The sequence below is a fragment of the Leucopleurus acutus genome (genome assembly GCF_964270905.1).
Source record: "Leucopleurus acutus genome assembly, chromosome: 2".
Classification (NCBI taxonomy): domain Eukaryota; kingdom Metazoa; phylum Chordata; class Mammalia; order Artiodactyla; family Delphinidae; genus Leucopleurus; species Leucopleurus acutus.
Genome location: NC_139143.1, coordinates 50924141 through 50947114, shown reverse-complemented (window position 1 = coordinate 50947114; position 22974 = coordinate 50924141). Strand labels below are relative to the sequence as shown.

At 36.8% G+C, this 22974-nt stretch overlaps 1 protein-coding gene across 3 annotated transcripts in view; it reads right to left on the bottom strand.

Moving 5' to 3' along the window:
• KCNK2 (potassium two pore domain channel subfamily K member 2) overlaps nucleotides 1-22974 on the bottom strand; it is a gene marked incomplete at both ends in the record, with an annotated part of 160547 nt that overhangs the window by 74748 nt on the left and 62825 nt on the right. For 2 of the 3 annotated variants that reach the window (XM_082833358.1, XM_082833359.1), the window contains 2 exons: nucleotides 415-601; nucleotides 2801-2961. The exons of the other annotated variant lie outside the window; for it this stretch is intronic. In XM_082833358.1, coding sequence (XP_082689484.1) covers nucleotides 415-601; nucleotides 2801-2961 — 348 coding nt within the window. The remainder of the gene's footprint in view (nucleotides 1-414; nucleotides 602-2800; nucleotides 2962-22974) is intronic. 3 annotated transcript variants of the gene reach the window in all.

The window sequence follows — 22974 nt, the reverse complement described above, 5'->3', positions numbered from 1 at the left end:
GAGTAGAGTGGGCTTTTAATTCAATATGACTGGTGTCTTTATAAGAAGAGGGAAATTTGGGCACAGCGACAGGAACACAGGGAGAATGCCATGTGATGACAGAAGCAGAGATGGCAATGATGCAGCTGCACGCCAAGGACCAGCAAGGACCGATGGTCTCTTCCTCCTGAAGCTGGGAAGAAGCAATGAAGGATTCTACCAGTCTCAGAAGGATCCTGCCCCTGCTGGCATCTTGATTTTGAACTTCTATGAGAGAATGACTTCCTTTTGTTTAAAGCCACCCAGTTTGTGGTACTTTGTTATGACAGCCCTGGGAAACAAAGACAGTCACTGTGTTGTCCTGCAAACCCAAGAGAAAAGTCTAACTAAAGGAGAAGGGTTAGGAGAGCAGTGTCAGTACCAGCAAAAACTTACCTGCAACGTAGTCGCCAAAGCCAATGGTTGTTAAAGTGATAACCACAAAATAAATGGCGTCCAGGGCACTCCAGCCTTCTATGTGCTTGAATATGATTGCAGGCAGAGCAACAAAGAGTACACAGCCAAACAGTATAAATATGATTGTTGAGATGATTCGAATCTTGGTTTGACTAACATTCCACTTCTAAGGATGAGAGAGAGAGAGAGATGGAGAAATCGATTGAGATAGATTATCAAAGTACCTGTGAAGTTGACCTATATATCAATACACTGTTATCAGCAAATTAGTAAATGAGAATGGTATTTTATTCCTTCTTATAATTAATTTTAATTGTACTTACTTACAAATATTGGGTATAACATGAATAACTGAAAACAACCAATGCTAATAATGATGCTGCTTTACCCTTACCTAGCTTTACAACAGGTAAATTACTTTCTAAAGTAAATTACATTTGCTCTGAGAATAAAATTTCAGACTTACATTGTTCTTTGTTTACCTGAACTACTTTTGAAATATTTCTATTCTATAGGCATACAACTCATTGCATGCCGAAGATAATCTAGAAATATATGAAATGGAGAAAACTGAACCATGAATTAAATATCTACTGTTGATAATTGATAAAATTATTAATTTCATGAAGACTTTTCCCTCTCACTCCTACCACATTTTCCTATCATTCTTCAATTGGTTAAAGTGAAACACTAACAGACTTAAAGTTGATTCCCACGTGAACCAGATGAACTACCTCTCTGTTGTATGGCCTTAAGCTGTACAACTAAATATACCAGACGTGACATGTAGGCAAGGATAAGTCTTCAGCAGCCCTAAGCTACAGCTGCTCTCAGAGGACCCATATTTTTTCACTCTTTCCCTTCTCAGAAATCTCTACAGCATAACATAGTAAGTGAAGTATGTACATACAGCCATTTATCTCCATATCTCTTTTTTTCGTTATCACTATATATTTTCATCTCCCTGGATCTGTCTTATCTACCATGACAATTATACGTCACATCCCCACCGTATAAAAATCACTGAATTTTAGAGCTTGAACATTTTCTAGAGATAAAGATCTATAAAACCATCGAATGGAAAGTGGCAATAAAAGCTTCTCTAGTCTATCACCCTTATCATATACATGAGAGTTAAGTGAATTTATGTTTGTAAAGTTCTCAGAACAGAGTACTAAATGTTGAATCTTGACTACTGGGATGTATTCACTACCAGAGCATGGGATTTATTTTATGCACTGATGTGGATACAGCATGAAAAACATTCTCCAGCATCCTGTAGTCACTCAAACATCTGTTGAATGAATGAATGAAGAACAATTCAGCATTATCAAGTTCATGCCACTAACCTTCCCTCTAAGTTAATGTAATACAAGATACTTTTAATATCAATATAAGAAAAGTATAACACCAAAAAAGGATAAAACAACTAGTTGGGAAGAACCATGCCTTCTTTACTCTAACGTAACAATATTTGAGAATGAATTTTGAACTTAATATGAAACATATCTAATGCTAAAACTGGAATTATAATTTAAATTGAAAAAGTAATACTCAGTGGTCTTATTTCATCAATAGAGTTAAATACTTTGTTGAATTTTTTATGAAAAGATAAATTATTGAATAATAAATAAAATGTATTGTAATAGTAGTGACAGTACTAACAAACCATTTATAATCTCACTAACAATTATTTTCTTTATTCATAATTTTTTTTCAAGAATAGAAGCTTGTCATCATGATATTTTTCACTTAAGATCTAATTAGAGCATTTTCATTTTATTTTTTCTATTGAATATATACCCATGAACATCTTCATGTGTATTACTTTTGGTTCTACTAAATTACATCCCTTAGTTAAATCTCTGTCAATAACATTACTAACTTAAGTTGTATGATCCCCTTTATCGTGTTTGCTATGTATTATTTGATCCTTCGCAAAAGGGCTATTTGAAGTTTACTAGCTATGTTAGGCTTTCACTTATAATATCTCTAACTCTCAGAGCAATGCCTCATCATCAGTACCATTATTCACATTATATAAATGGCAAAATGGAGATTTAAGGGTAAAATAACTAGCATAAGTGAATATAGCTAGGAGACAATACATCTGAAATTTGAACCCAGGACTGTCAGATTTCTACTTCTTTTCCTATATTTTGCTTTTTCTCATTGATTAATGTATTCATTTGAAGAAGTATAAAAGTAACTATACAGTGAGTTACTTACAAATAGAGGTACCTATAAATTGTTATAGAAAACCCAGTAACTGAACGTCTAACTGTATCTGAGGTGAAGAGAAAAGTTACAATATTTTTAAAATTTAAATGATTAACATATGTAGTTAAAAGGCTGTTGTACTCACAATAAATGTATCTTCCACTTTTGCAATTCCTTTTCCAAATATGGTTCCTAGTTGATCTCCAACTCCAGCCAACAGAAAACCAAAGAGGGGAATTCCCAGTAAGGCATAGATGATACAGAATATTTTTCCCCCTTCTGTGCGTGGTGAGATGTTTCCAAATCCTAAAAAACACAAAGAAGAAGAAGAATTCAGCTGTTTATAAATGAGTAATAGTTTAAAACATATGACCTCAAGATTGATTCAGAAATTCCCAAATATTATAAGATATCAATCCTAGATTTCAACTAATTAAGAATTGCTTTATACAACATAAGCTTTTAATGTAAAATCCTCTTATAAACAAATATTTTAACAATCTACAAAATATAGCTAGTGTTCCAATTAAACTAGATGATGAAAACTGAGGGAATAACACATGGAATAAAGTCAATGTTTTCATTAAATTTACCTCCACCTCTCTATACTGCTAATCCTGTCGACTACAAAGTTTTCGTTGCCCTTTACTCAGAGTGTACTGCCTTCATTTAAGAGTATTCAAATATGCTTAAATTATTTAAAGTTTAATAACAACTTTTAAATTTTGTTTCCATTCAAGTACCTACAAAAAAGCAATAAATAAAAACTTAAAATTACGAAACCTTGTTAAAGTTCTGAGGATTCTGAAGGCTTTTCAATTTTGTGCAAGGATGGCTCTACTTGTTATGATTAAATCAGCTCAACTTTATTCCCCCCCTTTTTAAGAACAAAAGCAATGTCTACAAACATGTTTGAGGTAAAGAATGCATGTTTTCTAGAAGTACATAGAGTATTTTATTTGCTATGTAATCCTCTCATTGTCTTTCACATTGAATTAATCTGGAATTTTAGTTTTAATTTCCTCTTTTACTCAAGAATGTGGATGGGGATTTTAAGATTGGCATTTTGTTGCTACTTTCTAGTTTTACGACTATAACTATCAAAGAGTATGGCCTGTATGATTTTTACTTTTGGGAATTTACTGAGATTTTCTTTGTGGCTTTATAATGGCCAGTTTTTTAAATTTGTTTCATTGTTTTTTGAAAATAATCTGGATGTTCTATTTGTTGGAAACAAAAAGCGTATATATTATCAAAGGGATTCGTATCATCCCCCCAAATCCAGTCCTAATGTGGCTCCCTCACAAAACTTGCCCTGGGGGAGGAGAGGATGGGCTAATATTTGGTCATTTTAGCGCATACATCTTCCTCCCCATAATATTTCCATCTTTCTCTTCTTCCTATTCAGTCAATTTGGTATTCATTGCTAGTCAATTCATCTATTGAGGGTTGTGGGTTTTTTCAAACGTATTTAATTTTCAAGAACTTTGCCTGTTTTCATTAGTCGGTTCTTATGCCATGAAAATAACAATTACATTCATTTCTTTGTTTTAACAATGTTGTACCATAAATTAACTCTATTCCCTGAGAGAAATCCTACACTTCCTTCATTTAGGTGACTTTCTTCAAGTGTCTGAGAATTCCTGGTCATATTTTCATACTTGTAAGCACAGTATAATAGTAGTTTGGTTAGTTTTTGTGGCTGAAATCTATTTCCCAGCCTCAGTGAGAATCGTGGTTGATCTGGTGGGGCATGTAAGATTCTCTTCAAAGGAGTGTGGTTCAAGCAGTGTTGGCCGGAAAGAAGGGGGCTGGCTGGTGATTGGCCTTTCACATAGATGTGTACCTCACAGAACTCGACAGCAAGGTTTCCTAATTCCTCATGGCAGCCTCCAGTTCACAGCTACCTTTCTGCTTCTCAGACCTGCTGACTGCTTGGGGAACATGATGTAAGCTGTCTACACATTTAACTCATTTACCTTCCATCTGCTCTTATCTACTAATGCCTTGGAATGCTGAACATCAGGGCAATATGTACAAAGGTCCATCCAGGGCAAGTGTGAAAAAGGCCGAGAAGTCTTGGATCAAGGTAACTTGAAGAAGAAAAAGCCCATCACAAGGGTTAGACAGAATGCTTAAACTGGACTATTTGGGACGGTGCACCATTTCTGTACACTATCCAAGATGGAACTCAACAAGTTCTACCCTGTCCTCTATTCTAGCATCAATAAGCAGAATACCAATAACAAGAGAGCCTTGCTAAACCAGCAGTGTGGACTGGTTTGACCTGGGTTCTCTGATTATTACAGAGAGTCCTGCTAAGATCCAACACTATTTTATTGCCTCTCCAGATGAATAACCACGTGACCTGAAGTAGGACAGGCATCTGAGTTATCCCATACCATCCCATTTTCTCTTCTTGCATAAGAGGACGAATGCCTTCAAAGTTATATCCATAAGAAGTAACCTACCTCCAGAAAGGGTCAAGGATCAAAAAGAAAAGATACAACGTTTTCTTTAATACTGACTGTGGCATTGCTATAAATAGGCTCTGCAGTTTGTTTAAAAAATAAAAGCCTAAGTATCAGAGGGCTCAATTTGATCTGCCCCACACAAGTTAAAAGGGCATAGGAAAAAAGAGCTCCAACTTTTCATCCATCACTGACTCAGACTCGGCCCAGAAGCCACTGGAACATCTTCAGAAAAGGGAACAGAGGACTTCCTCAGAAAGTCTATTTATATCACAAATGAAATGGCCCCAAATCCAAAGAATTCTAGATGTAAGGAAAGCCAATCACCTTTCATTGATCAAAAAACAGAAACCAGTTCTTTGTGGCATCTCTGTACTTCCTCTTTATCATCTCCAAAGTTAGCAGAAGGGAGAATGAAGGGAGTAGGGTTGAAGGATCCTGATATGATTCTTCTCTGAGTCTCTTCCTGCTTCACCTTCCAAGTGTTTCTCTCGACACCGTTACGCTGAGTTCTCCAGCTGAATCTGTGCCTCAGAGGTGGCTGCCCTCACACAGTCACCCAGTGCACACACACAAAGTCACCTAGCCATTTTCTGACATAAAGGGCATGCCAACGACACCCTAAACATCTGCCCAGGTGACAGGATCACGTGGTTGTTCAGGGGATGTTCCTCACGTTTTCTCCTCTTCCCTGCATAAAATAAGAGTGGTCTCCTCTCCGTGGATACACCACAGGGTATAACCCAAGAACAGACCCTGGTTAAATGACTTGATATTATTAATGGACTTACAAAAAGTATCCATTGACTCTAAGCGATACAGTATGCCAAGCTTTTAAACTATTAATCTTAGTGGTTGTCTGGACTTCCTGACCCTTTCCCGTTGTTAGTCAGCAGCACCTTCCTTGCCTCAGGGTGAAACAGACTGTCTTGGCAAGAAGAAAATGGAAAAGAAACCATATTAAATTTTGTTTTCTTTTAACTCCTAAATTAAGGTGTTCACGCTCAAAATGCTTTGCCTGAGGAGAGCAGCTGTCAAGTTATAGCATCACATATGCTTGGCAAGAAAGTTATAAGAGCGGCAGGCAATCCAGCTTCCCAAGAGCTTAAGGGAACAGACAAGACTGAAGATTGATGGGGCCTGACCTTGGAGGAGGCGGGGTGAGGCAGAAACCAGAGGATAGGACCTGGGAGGAGGAGGGCGTTTCAAAGATACCCTGAAGCTGTCTTGAAGAGATCAGTGGTTAAATTCTCAGGAATTCTGCAAGTCAGCTGACTTCACATTGATAGTATGAAATCAACTGTAGTAGGAATACTTACACCTCAGAAATGGGCAAGCGCTACAGTTTAGGGCTCCCCCCCCAACCCCCAGCTACCTAATATTGACCAATACACTACAGAATAAGACAGAGTCAAATCTGAGAGACCGTACATAGTCTGTGCTAGACATCTGGATGGAAGCCTGTAGGCTAACCCCTGACATTTATATAAATACAGCACCAGAATAGCTATCATCTCGTCTTCACATCACTTTAAGGGAAGGGCTTTCCGCGGAAAGCTATTGCAGGTCCACTGTAAGTGGATTACCTAGCAGGAGGCCCATATATGTCACCCCATCTGAACAGCCCCAAGTGGACAGGTCACTTTTCTGGCAGAATTTATTAATACTACAAATAAATAATACCCCTTCAAACACTGTGCACACTTGCAATTATTTAATTATTTGCAACAATTGATTTAATACCTTAGTCCTCACTTGACTATGAGTCCCATGAGTATAGAGACTGATTTATTGTTTACTTATATGTTGTTAAGACTATAATTCCAAAACCTTACTGGCTTATTAACTAGTGCATTAATTGACAGTCAATAAATATTTCTTGACTGGTTGACTGACATGTAAACCTAAAAAATTTACAAAACTTTAGAAAGAGGGTAGAGAAAAATAAAAGCATACAGAGAAATGCAATGTTTCTGTATGAGAACTCATAAAATAACTAAATTTCTCTCCCACTAGTTACTAAATTTACTATCTTTGCAATCAAAATTCCATAGTTTTTAAAATTTTTACAACCTAATGAAATGATCCTAAAATTCATCTGGGATAAAATTAACAATAAGTCAATAAATATTTAAAAGCGTGACTAATATGAGGCAAAATTTACTTCCAAATTAAAACTACGTTATCTATAGTTTTAATAATTAAAACTATGTGGAGAATTAATGAATGAAAACAACAGAAAGCATAGAAAAGACCCAGCATATAACTGAATGTACTGTTTGCTAAATATGACATTTCATATCAATGTAGAGTTAGAGAATCAATTAGAATTGATTATTAAGCAAACAATGATGGGGTAAATAGTAAGCCACTTAGAAATAAATTATGTCCTTGCCTCATGGTATACACTAAATATTACCAGATAGATTAAATAATCAAATATAAAGAAAATGTGACCATAAAATATACATGAAAGGACAGGAGAATGAGTCTCTAAATATAACTCCTAGGGCAGAACCATAAAGAAATGAAGGATAAATACAACTACACAACAATATAACGATGCTGTATGTCAAAAGAAGAACACAAATTCTATGTAGAGGCAAAGTGTTTTTACCGAGAGGCAGTGCAGAAAAGACCCAATCGCCTCTGCTACTGGTCCTACCAGGGCTCTTCTTGACCAAACAGGCAAACTTTCACTTCACTTTCAGGGCTGAAGTCGTCCTGAACCTAACATGTCTGCATTTGTGATCTGAAATGTTCAAATTTAGACTTCTGCCTTTCGTCTCCAGCCTTCATATGTAGACCTTGGGTTGTTACTTACAAATATACCTGTTCCTGGGAAATATCAAATATCCATAACAATACATTGATAAACCCCAAATACATTATTGGTTATGAGTACTTGGAATATTTACTGAAAGACTGTCAAGTGGCCAACTTTCACAAACATGTTCACTTCTATTGAAAAACGTCAGACTAAACTTGTAATAAGCAACACTTGGATAATAGCAGCTTTTCTACCCTCTGCCTCAGACTGCCTGAAATTAAGTACCATAGTTAAACTGTTTAGACTTGTTGGCTGCAGCATACATACTCTAGATTTAAGAGCCCTATTTGACTAATAGGCAGTTCATGCAGATCTTTAATCTCTTAGCCAGCTTCCACTGTAGAAACAGTAGTTTATGATTACATTTATTGACAACAGCAAGGATAAAAGCAACAATAAATTGAAATTGCATTCATACAGTTCATTCTAAAGTTAAACCCAGCTTAAAATACACATCTAAGTAATTCTGACCAAAAATTTAGGAAGTAGGTTCTATTACCCCAATCTCACAGAGAAGAAATTTAGATAAGAAAAAATGCATTACTATTATTTTACGTTTGATCAATTTTATATCATAAGGTAGCAAGCTCTACACAGAAAAGAAATCAGATACCACCACAGCAATAAGTATGATTTAATTCTGTTTGATGAAAAAGTATTCAATAAATATTACATGCCAAACACTGTGCAAGATACTGCAGACACAAAGATGAAGAAAGCACTGCTTCAAAAAATTCCAAGTTATTAATAAAATCAACTAAATACGATATCTACCAGCTTTTCTTTAAACATTAATGAAGGTACACAAATAGACAAAGATTTGCTACACTGAAAACCAAAAATAGCAATGTGTGTGTGAGGAATACTCCCATTAAAACACTGCACTTGGGCTTCCCTGGTGGCACAGTGGTTGGGAGTCCGCCTGCCAATGCAGGGGACACGGGTTCGTGCCCCGGTCCGGGAAGATCCCACATGCCGCGGAGCGGCTGGGCCCGTGAGCCATGGCCGCTGGGCCTGTGCGTCCGGAGCCTGTGCTCCGCAATGGGAGAGGCCACAACAGTGAGAGGCCCGCATACTGCAAAAATACCCCAAAAAACAACACTGCACTTAAAAAGCTGGGTTAGCATAAGTTTGGTCCCATATTTTACTTGGATCTCTGTAATATAAGAGGCCAGCTAGGAAGTGGCTAAGCTAGGTCTATTCAAATACTAAATCTACTCAGGTACTCTCAATATGCAGCATTTAAGCACTGGTAGTAGGACAGACCCAAGACAAGCCTCGAAATAGTCTATACTGAGACATAAAATGTTAATGTCATGTGTCAGGAAATTCTGCAAGGACCCGTAGATAAACAGTGAGAAGTAAAAGGAGAGTGAAAAAGAGTAGAATATAAGCCACTCAACATAAGCCTCTAAACAAAAGTCTATGAATAATGCAAATGCTAAGAAACAAAAACACAACCACTGAAGCAGGAATTTATCTAAATGAGAATAATTTCATGGAACAGTCTGAACTTAAATTTTGAAAGAGGTATATTAGAATATCCAGAGATAAAAACAAAATTTTTAGTGAAATTATGTGATAAAAAGATATAAAGATATGAATAGACAGATAAGAAAGGGGATGTGTAAGAAATCTTGGAAATGAAACATACTAATTTTTAAAGAAATAAAATAGATGAAATAGACTGACAGAGGTGAAGAAAGAATTAATGAATTTGAAGGTGATGTTGAATAATTCATGAAGAACCCAACTCAGAAAGGAAAGGGGACTTAAAATTAAAAACATGAAGGAGGCCTTTAGAGACAGAAAATTAAAAACATGAAGGAGGCCTTTAGAGACAGAGACATGAGAATTACAATCATGTAAGTCCAGAAGAAGAAAATGGAATGACTAAAACAGAAACAGTATTTAAACTGAGAATTTTCAAGAATTGAAGATCTGTGGATCCATATTGAAAGTGCACTCAGTATTGAATATGGTGGATAAATGTAAAATCCACACCTAGACACGTAATAGAGAAACCAAAGAATACTGGAATCAAGATAAAATCCAAAAAGCTATCAGCTAGAAGGAGGGAAAAGATTACTTAAAAAGGAACAATACATGAGCAATAATAGTCATTGTAAAATAATGGAGTAACATCTTCAAAGTGCCGATAAAACATAACCATCATCCTGAAAATTTATATTTAGCTAAACTATCAAAAAATAATGAGGGACCTATTTTAGCAATTTTCAGACATACAATATCCAAGAAACCTTACCATCCAGGGAGCTCCTACTGAAATAACTACCTAGGTGTGCTTGAGAAATCATATACTTCAGAAAAAAGAAAGGAGCCTAGTAGGAAAACATAGCATAGGAGAAACAAAAGTGGGCAGAGAAATGGGAAAAAAGTCAAAAATTTAATCAACTACTAACTGCAAAACATATGCACACACAGAAACACACACATGCAAACACTAAAAGTAAACAATGGACAACAGTAAACACAATGGATGGGAAAATAGAGGTTTAATAAGTAAGTTAAGTGTTGTTTGGCTAACATATAGAATTAAAAGTATTAGCTAAAAATGTGTTAAAGAATAATAGCAACCACTATCGATCCAACAAAAGGGTAGAAAAATAGGGAAAGAAGAAACAAAGAAAGAGGATGACATAAAATAACACAAATAGAAGAAAACCCAAATATATCAACAATCACAATTTATGTAAATAGACTAAAGGCAAAGACAGGGATTATTAGAGTATATAAAAATATCACAGTTCAGATAGAAACAAAGGGATAGAAAAAGGCTTGTTAGCAAATTCTTATCCAAAGAAAATCAGCATAGCAATATTAATGTCGATCAAATAGATTTAAAGGCTACACATATTTCTAGTAATAATGAGAGTGACTATGTACTCTAATAGTAGAGATGTTATAGTAATCATGATTCTGTATGTGCCAAACACCATAACTTTGTAAACTATTAAAGCAAAAGCTGACAAAATTATAAGAAAGTGACAAATCTACATTCATTCAACATCAGAAAAGCAGCTAAAGCAATATACCTCATTTGCAGATTGAAAGGGAAAACAATATGACTATCTCAACAGCTTCACTCATTCAACTTATTCAAGTAACATTTATTGACTGCAATGTGTTAATCATTATAAATACAATCAGTGAACAAAAGAAGAAAGTCTTCTTTGTTCAAATGGAGCTACTCTAGTTTTGGACAGTAAAGAAAATAAACAGAATAAATTGTAATTGTTAGAAATCATTACATGGTGTAACAAATAGAAAAGAATGGGAGTTATTAGGAATATGGCATGTAGGATTGTAATTTTAAATGGTGTGGTCAGAGTGGGCTCCACGGAGAAGGTGACAGTTGAGGAAAGATTTGAAAGAGGTGAAGGCAGAGGGCCATGGAAATATCTAGGGGAAGAGAGGAATGAGCTGGTGCAAAGGACCTGAGGCAGAAGTGAGCCTGGCACATGTGAGGGAGACTGAGGAGGCCAGTGAGGCTTGAATGACAGGGGACGGTGGTAGGACCTGCCAGGGCCTGATTATAGGGGTCTAGTGTAACCTCGAAGGCCTCATAGGTATAAGGATGCAGAAGAGCATTTGATAAAATTGATCTCTCTAAAACAGAACTAGAAACAGAAGGAAATTTATTAACCTGGTTTTTGTTTTTAAACTCATTTATTTTTTGGCCACACCACGCAGCATACGGGACCTTAGTTCCCCGACCAGGGATCAAACCTGCGCCCCCTGCAGTAGAAGCATGAAGTCTTAACCACTGGGCCGCCAGACAAGTCCTTAACGTGGTTTTTAATATTCTGTGGCATCACTGTGCCGTAGTTTTTTTGTTTGTTTGTTTTTGTTTGTTTTGGGGTTTTTTTTGCAGTACGTGGGCCTCTCACTGTTGTGGCCTCTCCCGTTGTGGAGCACAGGCTCCAGACGCGCAGGCTCAGTGGCCATGGCTCACGGGCCCAGCCCTTAACCTGGTTTTTAATCAAAAAACTAATAGCCAACATATACTTAAGGTGAAACTTCCAGGCATTGGCTTTAAGATCAGGAACATGAAAAATACCTCATCATTATGACTTCTCCACTATACTGTGAGTCAATGCTATAGAATTAGGGAAAAAAAGGTATAAAATGAGAAAGTACAAGTTGAAGCTATTACTATCTTTTGTACAACATGCTTGTCTATGTAATAAAGCCAAAAACAGGTATACTGGATTCAAAGTCAAGAAAACAACAACCCAATAATAATAAATACTCATATGTGCTTATTATGTGCCAGGCACTCTTACAATCAGTTAAACATATTGATTTGTTTACTTCTTACAATAACCAAATAACATATGTACTCCTATTCTCATTTTTCAAATGGAGAAACTGAAGCACAGAGAGGTTAAATAATTTTCCCAAGATTACACAGCTAATAAAGTGGAGGAGCTGGGATTTAAACCCAGGTATTTTAGGTCCAGTGTCTGGCCATTTATCATCCACAACACAACATTCCTATACCCCCAGAAAAACCAACCATCAAATGCAATACAAAATCAAAAGATCTCTATAACAATATTAATAAATATATCTAAGAACAAATATAATAATTAATATATAAGTATTTTCTAGATAAAATTACCAAAAAAGTTACAAAATAAATGACATAAAAGGCCTGAAGAAATGAAGAGAGCTACAGATATCAGTTTTACCAAATGTATGTTAAGTATAATGCAACTGCAATAAATAGTTTGAAGGATTTTCAGTGCAAGTTGATGGAATTTTATAAAAGTAATAAAAAAGTAAAGGACCAATAGCTAAGAATATTTGGGGAAAAAGTGAGGTGGGAAGATTTGTTCTACATGATATCAAGACTTACTAGAGCTATTAGAAAGCAATCTGATTAACCATCTGTACCATTTATTATAGTTCTTAAAAGCTAGGAACAGAAAATTACTGTCTTATCAAGACAAAGAATATCTATCTCAAAACATTTAATATCATACTTAGTAGTAAAGGTCAACAAGAGGAATCCCCTTAAAATCAGGGGGAAAAAGATATCCATTTTACAACTATTATTTATTATTCTGAAAGTTCTAGCAGGTTTAATGGCAGTGAACATATAAAAGGAATAATTATTATAAAGAAGACAAATACTCGTTGTGGATGGAATTAAATTTCTAGTAAATACAGGAGAATATTGAAAATTGTCGAATAGAGTAAAGCTCAGCAAAATTGCTGAATGCATGATAAATATGCAGAAACCAACAGCATTATTCTATTTTAACACAATCTCAGATGTGCTAAATGAGATGGAAAAATACCTTATTTTCAATATTTAGGGAAATATGAAATACCTAAAAGTAATCTTATCAAGACATATGGAAGAGCTTTAGAGAACAGCTCGGGCTAGTGTAGAATGGGATGTAGCAAAACATAAAAGAACAGAAAAGACTAGAATAAGGTCAGAAACAGCACATTCTTTTTTTTTTTAAAGCATCATGAATAAGTTGGAAATTTTATAATTATGCAGTTAATAATGCCGAGCAAATTGGTTACTATTTTGAAGAAAAAAATTCACTCTGTGAAAAGTAAGTACCATGTAAATGAAAGATACAAATAAATTAACTAAACTACTTCTGTATTGATCCCCTCTGATTATGTTTCGTCCTTTACCTCAAATGCACACCCTCCCCCTCCCACCACTCTTCACCTGGCTGATCCCTAAAATTCCATCATTACTTAGGTTAGAAATTAATTTCTCCAACAAGCCTTCCTTGAGCCCTCACTACATACCCCCAGGACTGGGCTTGGTCCCCCTCCTGTGTACACATTTCCTTTAACCTAAGACTTACCTCACTAGATTGTAATCATCAGTTCTGCAATTAGAAGTTCTGTGAGGGACCACGTTTTAGTTCTCACTGTAGCCCTAGTGCATTTCCATTGGACATCTAAATAAATATATTCTTCCTGAAACTCCTTTTCTACTCTCTGCCCCTCACTGCAGCCCTCTCTCCATTCTACTGAGGCAGTTTCTCATTTTTCAAGTGTTGAGGATTTCAAGAGTACCTGATTCGCTTTTAGAGCTTGGACCTAAAATGTTTTCAAACAGCTGGTTCGTTGTGGCTCTCGTGAAACCGTGGGGTTATGGAAAGATGCTCATAAAGGTATCCCTCTACTAACTCTCTTGTTATCCTTTAAAACCTCTTCTGTGCACAGGTTGTGATTTGAGATTTCTCTTTATTGTGTTGACTTCTGAATAGTACTTTTCCTTTTGAAATAATCAGATTAGCATATTTCATCTCCCTCCATCCAGTAATTCAGGATTTTGTTCTTAGTGGATGACTAGCAGATAACTATCATGTTAATTCACTTTGTCTTGCCACTCTTTTTTAGTGACCTTTTTCTTGAGTAACTTATGGATTGTCTGATAAAGACTTGCTTTAAGGAGCATTTTTTCATAGAAGCCTGCCCCTTCCCCAGCCCTGACATCCCCATTATCAGGTATGCCGAGGAGGTTCCTGAACTCTGTGTCATGGGGACGATACCCTGACCCAACACGTATGGCCTCACCACCACCATCTTGTTAGATTTAAATCAGTCACCAAAGGGCCAGAGTCCTCAAGTCTTCCTCAAGCTCACATCCCAAAGCTGTATGGCTCTGTAGGCAATGAAGCAGATCCCCTCTCCATCACAACCCTTCCATTCTCCTTCCCTGCTTCTCAGTGGTTACAATGCCACTACTTCAGGGCATCAAAATAGACTGACTGTGGTCTTTTCTCACCCAAATCCATCTCAGCACAGTCCATTCTCCCTAAAGCACTGTTTCAGTCTTTATACTCCATAGTTTGTAAAACCCATAGGTGTTCCAAGGCCTTTACTTGCAAACCACCATTGCTATTTCCCAAAAACTCCCTGTTATGCAATTGTTCTATCAATACCTTCTGGTAACACCAGAGTCATCATTACCCACTGAAAAAAATAAGCTAGACTCTTCTGATTCCTTACATTTTTTATGTTGTTTGCTCCTTCTAACTTGTACAAATGTGGCCCTTCAATTGTTATTTGCAATCGTTTCTGTCCTTTCTGCCCCCACCCCGCCCCATACACCACTTTCAACACACAGTCATTCCTTTCCCTTTCAACCAGCTGTGATCTTGCCTTCTTTCAACACACATAGTACTTTCTATTTCCTTTGGAGGGATTATGTATGACCCTAACATGAATTCTTACCATTTGGTTACATGCTTTTTTCTCTCTTCTGGATGACAAATTTCTTGGGAGCAAAGACACTGTTTTAATCATTTTTCTTTCCTCTACATACAGTGTGTGGTGCTTTGCTCATAGCAGATGTTCAAGAAAATAAGTTGAATTAAAAAGAAATGCCTACGGATTTTATTAATATCCTATATTTTATTTAATAGACATGCTCAGTTCTAAATGGTTCTGCTATACTAATTTTTTTACTCCTTTTAATTTTATTCAGGACTGACAAGAAAAAAGAAAGTTATTGATTTGTGCAAATTTTATTTTTAAAAAAAACCCTAAAAGTAACAATCAAAATATTATTTTAATATAAAACAATTTAAATTACTTTAGATGCAGAAAAACATTAATATTGTAGGGCAGGGCTTCCCTGGGGGCACAGTGGTTGAGAGTCCGCCTGCTGATGCAGGGGACACGGGTTCGTGCCCCAGTCTGGGAAGATCCCACATGCCATGGAGCGGCTGGGCCCGTGAGCCACGGCCGCTGAGCCTGCGCGTCCGGAGCCTGTGCTCCGCAATGGGAGAGGCCACAACAGCGAGAGGCCCGTGTACCGCAAAAGAAAAAAAAAAAAAATGTAGGGCATAAGAATAAAATGTTGGAGGTGGGGTGAGGAGAACAACATAAGTTCAGAGTGTACTCCGTTAGCAACCTAAGAAAAAGAGGCAACTGTTCAGAAAACATAGTGAAATGATAATCACACCTGGTCTTTTTTAAAAAGCTAGTCAAACCCGCATCTCTGCCATATAAGCAAAGAAGCTAATCGAACACTGAAGAAGAAATATAGTTCCAGAAAAGTATGATTCTAATTAAGAAACAACTAAACAATGTCTTGATAAAAAGATGCAACCATTTCAGAACTTTCACAAAGTAGTGCATTGTTCTTCTAGATCATTGATTTTTAAACCAAGGGTACACATCAGAATCACATAGGAAATTTTAAAAATCCACCCCGGAACAGCAAAATTATTGTCTTTCACTGGGAGAGGAGGGGAATGTGCATATGTATTTTAAAATATCTACAGAAGTGATTCTGATTTACACCCTATGACAGAGGCAGGGTTTTATGGGTCTAAAGCTATACAATATGGAGGGAGAGTCTCTTCAGGAGAAAAGGATACAAAATTAGGAAGCAAACGGTATGTAGGGTGACCTTGATTAGAGTTCCTCTTTTATCCCAGCTATGGTATTACTTTATTACTATATTTTCATTACCAAAAATAAAATAAAGATAATTGTCATTACCAATAATAAAAATAATGGCCAACACTATTATTTATTGAACATTCTCTCTCTCTCTCTCACTGCATGACAGATACAATGCCAGTCCCTTCATATGTACACTTAATTCAACTTTCACAATCCTATGAGATGAAGTACAACTAATTATCTTCACTCTGAATGTCAAAACTTATTGAAGCTATGTGTTCAAGGTTAAACACTTACTAAACATTAAGGCTGAGATTTAAACTATTAGCTCAGTCACTTAGAGCACGTACTTGGGATCAAGGCTACAAATACCGTTCCTCAAACTTATGGGCTCAGTTGTTGAATAACCTGAGTATGAACTATACACTGGACATACTATTCTGCAGGTACTTGCTGTTGTACCTAGTCAGGCTGGGAAAGAATGTATAGGTGCATCAAAACAAATATGTCAGTTAAAGGAATTAAATCAAAGGGTTGTTCTGACCTTTTGTTTCACCAGGAACATCATTCTGCCTTCCTCTTGGCCCAGAAGCCACTGGCCTGCAGTTCAAACAGTATTTCACAAGATGGCTCCCTTGCTATTTTTAGCTGCAACTTACATCATAAAAATCCTACATCACCGTTGAATAATGGCAAATCTATAGGAAGTTACATATTTCTTAAGTTGCTTTTTGATTTTTTTGTTCACAAGATAGTTATAAAATCTACAACTGAAGCTAAATGTTGAAGGAAAATTCTCTCACAAAAGAATTGTGCCAAAGAACAACAATAATAATCTACCTGCATATTGTTTCCAGCTTTTTATTTAATACATTGGAACTGCGTCCTATCCTCTTTTCAGCTATGAAAACATGTGGGAGGAAGGAGAGAGATCCAGTGAGGGAAGCAGGAGTAAGAGAGCACATTTAAGTAGCACTAGAGCTTCACCCACCACCCCACTGGTGAGAACATCCTAGAGTGCACAGGACAAGGTAAAACAGCTCACTTCAAAGTCCTTGTCAGTCCCCACATGCCTCTCACAGTGAGAGCATCTCCTGTTCTGGAATGGATTCTAAGTGTGCATTTTAATAAAACATGACCACTAAATGTTGGCCAACTATTTCATCTGAAGCTCAAGCCAATAAACAGAGATCTGTTCAAGGTGTAATGAAATGATATTTCTATAAATGGTAGGAAATTCATGTGCCATTTAACTGCCTCTTATTATCTGGTTCTCCTCTTATCCCAAGAGGGGAGAAAAATGATCCAGCAGCATCAGGAAGTGGGGAACTATTTCTTAGCAAGAAATCTGGATAACTTACATTTTCCCACATATAGAGAGAGATTATAATCAGGGATCTGAATTGTGATAATGCATTTTCTGGAAATCACACCTTAAATGTTATTGTTAAAAGAATCTTCCTATAAGAACTTCAATATAATTTGATCTTATCTTCCTGATCATACATGACATCAAACAATAAAATAGCAATAAAGAAAAGCAATAAAGAAAACCATACTACCATTGGAAAACATTCTGTCTTTGATCAAACTTTGGTCTGGCTCTTCTGAGCTCTTGCTGTGACTGAGCCTTGGGTTCCTGTGTCCTTTTTTGTAAAGTCCAGTTCTAGTAAGAATCCTGTTGAGTCAGTTTAGCCAGAATCCCCCATCTTCAGTATTTGATCACCCTCGATATCTGATCAGTTTCCTTATCCTCCCATCATCGTTGCCCAGGTGATATCTGATTACCTCTGATAGGCCTTTAGCAAGAATCCTGTTAGGTCGGTTTGGCTAAAATCACCCCTTACTCCCTGTGTTTCCTTTTAGTAATTTTCTATCCACTGATTCCCCACCCTGCTCCCTGGCTATAAATCCCTACTTTGCCTTGTTGTATTCAGAGTTAAGTCCAATCTCTCTCCCCCACTACAAAACTCTGTTGCAGTGGTTCCTACACCTATCACAGTGACCCTGAATAAAGTCTGCCTTACTATTTATTTAATGAGTGTCATTAATTTTTTTAACACTGTAAACAGTCAAATGATAAAACTATACAATTCCTCTAAAAGGAATATATTAGACATAATAAATGCAATTTTTTTTTCTTTTTTCATTTTGGAAAGTTGGATCTTGGAGGACATTCATAATCTGAATTGCCAAGAAAGCTACACTATCTTTGATATGCAATAATTTTCCTCAATTGCAAACTCACTTAAATCTACCTTCAAGGATACTGAGGGTGGTACAGCATAGTGACTAAAACTGTAGGCTCTAGAGCCCAAATATCTGGGATTGAATTCTAGCTTTTCCACTCTGTCAGTGAGAAAACTACTAAAACCAAACCAAAAAAACCCTGTGCCTCAGTTTCCCCATTTGTAAAGAGTAATGAGGATTATGTGATATACTACACATAAAGGACATGGTATGGTGCTTGGCACATGGCAAGCAGTCAATGAGTATCAGCCGGCTAATGTTACTTTTCCAGCCATAAAGCATGGCTCAGGTACCACCAGTGGTGCTCTGAAGAAATGTCCACTGTTGAATGAAAACAATGGTGGTAAAAATGGTGATGCTCATGCTGACACTACTTTTCCCACTGAAACACGCTTAGAGTAAGGAGGAGTTGAGCCAATGTTCTTTTTCATGCTTTTCATTGTGCAGATTATGCCGTGGAACAAAAACAGCTATTTGATACCAATCAAGTAATAGACGAAGCGCTCTATGTTACCGCAATTCACCGTTTACTGTCACAGCCAAGCAGGCATTGGCAGCTATCGGGTATTTCATCCTTCATTAGCAAGTGGTAAACATAATAATTGGATCATGGCAAAGCCTGTTATTTTGGAGGAACTACTTCAACATCTCTCACGGGACTGATGGAAAGTATCTTGTCTGAGATGGCCTAGTATTTTTCTATATTCACAATATAAAGAACCACAAATTGAGAGGGAAAAGGCACCTGAAGTATTTAAACAAAATCATAAAATGTAAGAATGGAAATGGCCAATGGAATTCTAACCCCATCATTACACAAATATGGAAAGCTGAGACTAAGAAAATTGAAGTATTGGTAGTAATTAGGTAGCGGAGGTTGAAGAGACAAAATGCAAAGTTTTCAAATGTTGAATGTCCATATTTAATACAATTTAACATGAAATTATGGTGTAAGGAACTATGCTTGTCTTGGCTATTACCTTGGGGCAGTAATTCAAAACTCATCAACTACTGTCAGTGTCAGAAAGGAAAAGAGAGAGAATGTGACAGCCAACCTACCTGAAAGATGTATAATTACCCAGATACTGAACTTAAGTGACGACAGCTGAAGCTAGGTCATTTAGATGAAAGAATACATCACCCAAACCATTAAGGGACATTGGTTAAATTCAATTTAAATTTAACATCCAACATCTTTTAAGGTTCATCTCAGATATGAGATTAGATTTCCATGCGTTCTTTGAGTTTGACAAATTAAATATCTTCAAACTAATTTATTTGTGTATCTTATTTTTAAAAAAATACACTAAAAAAGAAAATTAAGGAGGTACATTTTCATGTTTAAAAGCTTCATACGCTCAACATCAAGACAGTAAGGCCATTCAGTCTAAGTATCATACAAGGTTTTCTCACACATAGTAAAGGTAGATATACCTTGCTCAATTCAATATTTACAAGTAAAAAGTGGTGGAGGATCCATCAGAGCCCAGTGCTTTTCAAGCTGATTTTCTGCAAATCACTTGTACATTTCCCAAAGGTAACAATGGCATCATCCTTTCACCTAGAAAGGTAGAGTCTTGAAACTAAGTCCTTAACCATTAGGAGGGAGAGATGAACAAATACCATCAGTACACAAAAAATTTATGGTAAAACACATATACCTTGCTCTTCTCAACATATGACACAATACAGGTCAGAGGGTATGAATGCTGACCCTGCAGCCAAGCTCTGTGGGTTTAAAACCCCACTAATGCCACGTACGCACTGCATGACTCAGGCATGTTATTTATCTCAACGCCTCCCTTTGCTTATCCCAAGATGGGAAGAATGACAGCAACTCCCTTATAGGGTCGTGGCAAGGATGACAATGTTTGAATACGTACATAAAGTACTGAAAAGAGTACCTGGTACATACTGAATGTTATTTTTTTTGCTATTATTATATTATTACACAAGGGACCATACAAAAGACAAACATTTCAGTCCGATGCCACAATTTTCCTGACTTCTCAATGTCTCTTGGGTTGTATAGGTCTTACCAATCTACACCTCTTATATATTTCTGTCAAGGAAAGAACCATCAGAAGCTCAAATAATCCACCTCATAATAGTTGGTGACTCACTGATCATGTGCTGTTAATTTTTATTGGTTCTGTCCTACCTAATGGAAATCTTTGCTTTATGTGGGTAATTTCCTTTGCTCTCTAGAATTTATTTTCCACAATTTCCCACAGATAGTAGAATATGTGCTCTAAGCCTTGGGACTAGGAGAAGATGGTGGGGAAAAGCCCATCCCCCAAACTCTGGGAACATTTGAACTGGAAAGATGTATAAAAGGAAATTAACACTGACTGAGAATCTACTATAAGGGCGGGACTGTGGTATCCTAGGCACTTTGGGTATATTTTCCTCAATTAATTCCCAAAGTGAAATTCTGGAAAAGATGTCTCAAAACTTATTTATACTAAGGCAGAAATGTTAAGTAAAACACACGTGAGCATTGAACGTGACACAGAGTTTAAATGCACACCTATCTTACCTCCAAGCCTTGTCCTACTATGGAAACAGGCTGCCTGCTCTTGGATACATCCCACTACCCCTGCCCCACCATGGACAGACACATACACGCACAAATAGTTCCATTTTCTGTTTTATATATTTGGCATTCATAAGGTTTAATTTAAATGAAGGATTCCAGGGGTGGGGGACAGGGAAGGAGTACGAACATCACTGTTCCACACTACCTTGTATCCTTACTTAATTTCTTACACAATCTCATTTGAGCCTGAAGTGAAACACGAACACAAAAAAAGATAATTACAAGGGCTTCCCTGGTGGCGCAGTGGTTGAGAGTCCGCCTGCCGATGCAGGGGACACGGGTTCGTGCCCCGGTCCGGGAGGATCCCGCGTGCCGCGGAGCGGCTGGGCCCGTGGGCCATGGCCGCTGAGCCTGCGCATCCGGAGCCTGGGCTCCGCAACAGGAGAGGCCACAACAGTGAGAGGCCCGCGTACCGCAAAAAAAAAAAAAAAAAAGATAATTACGAGAAGGCCTGATCGTGCCCTAAATGTGAACCCTTAATACATTTTTCTCTTTTCTGTAATCTCTTCACAGCTACGAAGACTATCTCAGATTACGTCCTTTACCCTAATTTCAGTCTATTAGAAAACCTAATCCTGGAATGCAAGTAAGAAATCAACAAGACACTCCTAAAGATAGCTCAGGACAGCAGCTATAAAAATACTGTTTCCTTGTTTCCATAACAATCCAGAGCCTATAGATAGAGAATATGGAAGGATTTTCCACTCAGTAGAAGGAAGTGAACTGAAATGTACTAACTGGTAGCTAACTATACTTATGTTATCCTGCTGCTAAGCCTGCCCACATTGAATTAAGTGGAAAGAACTTCTGAGGCCCCCATTCACACTCTGTGTTCACAGTTTAGAAACACAAATCCAAAGTGAAAACAAGTAATGTAAAAAACTGGAAAAGAAATATCATCTTTTAAACTCCTTTAAAATTGTGCCTTCCCATTCCCAGCCTATTTTCCTGGTCTAGTTTTTTTTTCCTTTATCCAGTACCACTTTTTAAATTTTTATATTTGCATGCTTTTCTTGTTTTTGTTCTGTTTAATTTTTATTGAAATATAGTTGATTTACAATGCTGTGTTAGTTTCAGGTATACAGCAGAGTGACTCAGTTATACACATATGTGTGTGTGTGTGTGTGTGTGTGTGTGTGTGTGTAGTCTTTTCCAGATTCTGGCTTTGTAGGCCATATAGCCTCTGTTGTACTATTCAACTCTGACATTATAGTGTGAAGGTAGCCAAAGACAATACTAAAACAAACTGATGTAGCTATATTCTAATAATTATATAATAGGAGGAAGGATGAGTTTTTAAAACCCAGAATGTCAGGAATGGGGATGGTAATACTCTAGTTTTCTAAAACATAACATTTCTTATCATGTTTACAGTAAACAATTCAGAATCTGCAGGAGTTTGGAAGAACTGAAAATATTTGACACTATAATATCACTCAGAGCTCAGCAGAAACATAAGATTTTCTTATTTTTAGAAACGTATTTTCACATGGTTTCTTTCTGAGCATTATACTCAGTTCTCTAAGCAGTTATTTAGTTGGCCAGCATCTACATGAGCATATTGCTATGATGTTTCTAATATGGTATTTTTTCTTAATTTTTGAAGGGCTACAAAATGTTACTTTCTATCAGTCTGAAAATTAAAACAGAAATTATTCAAGCCAATGGCTTTAAACCCTTTTGAGAATGACAGACCATTTTGAGAATCCGATATACATTTTGGGCCCTCTCTCCAGAAAAGATTATAAGCCCTT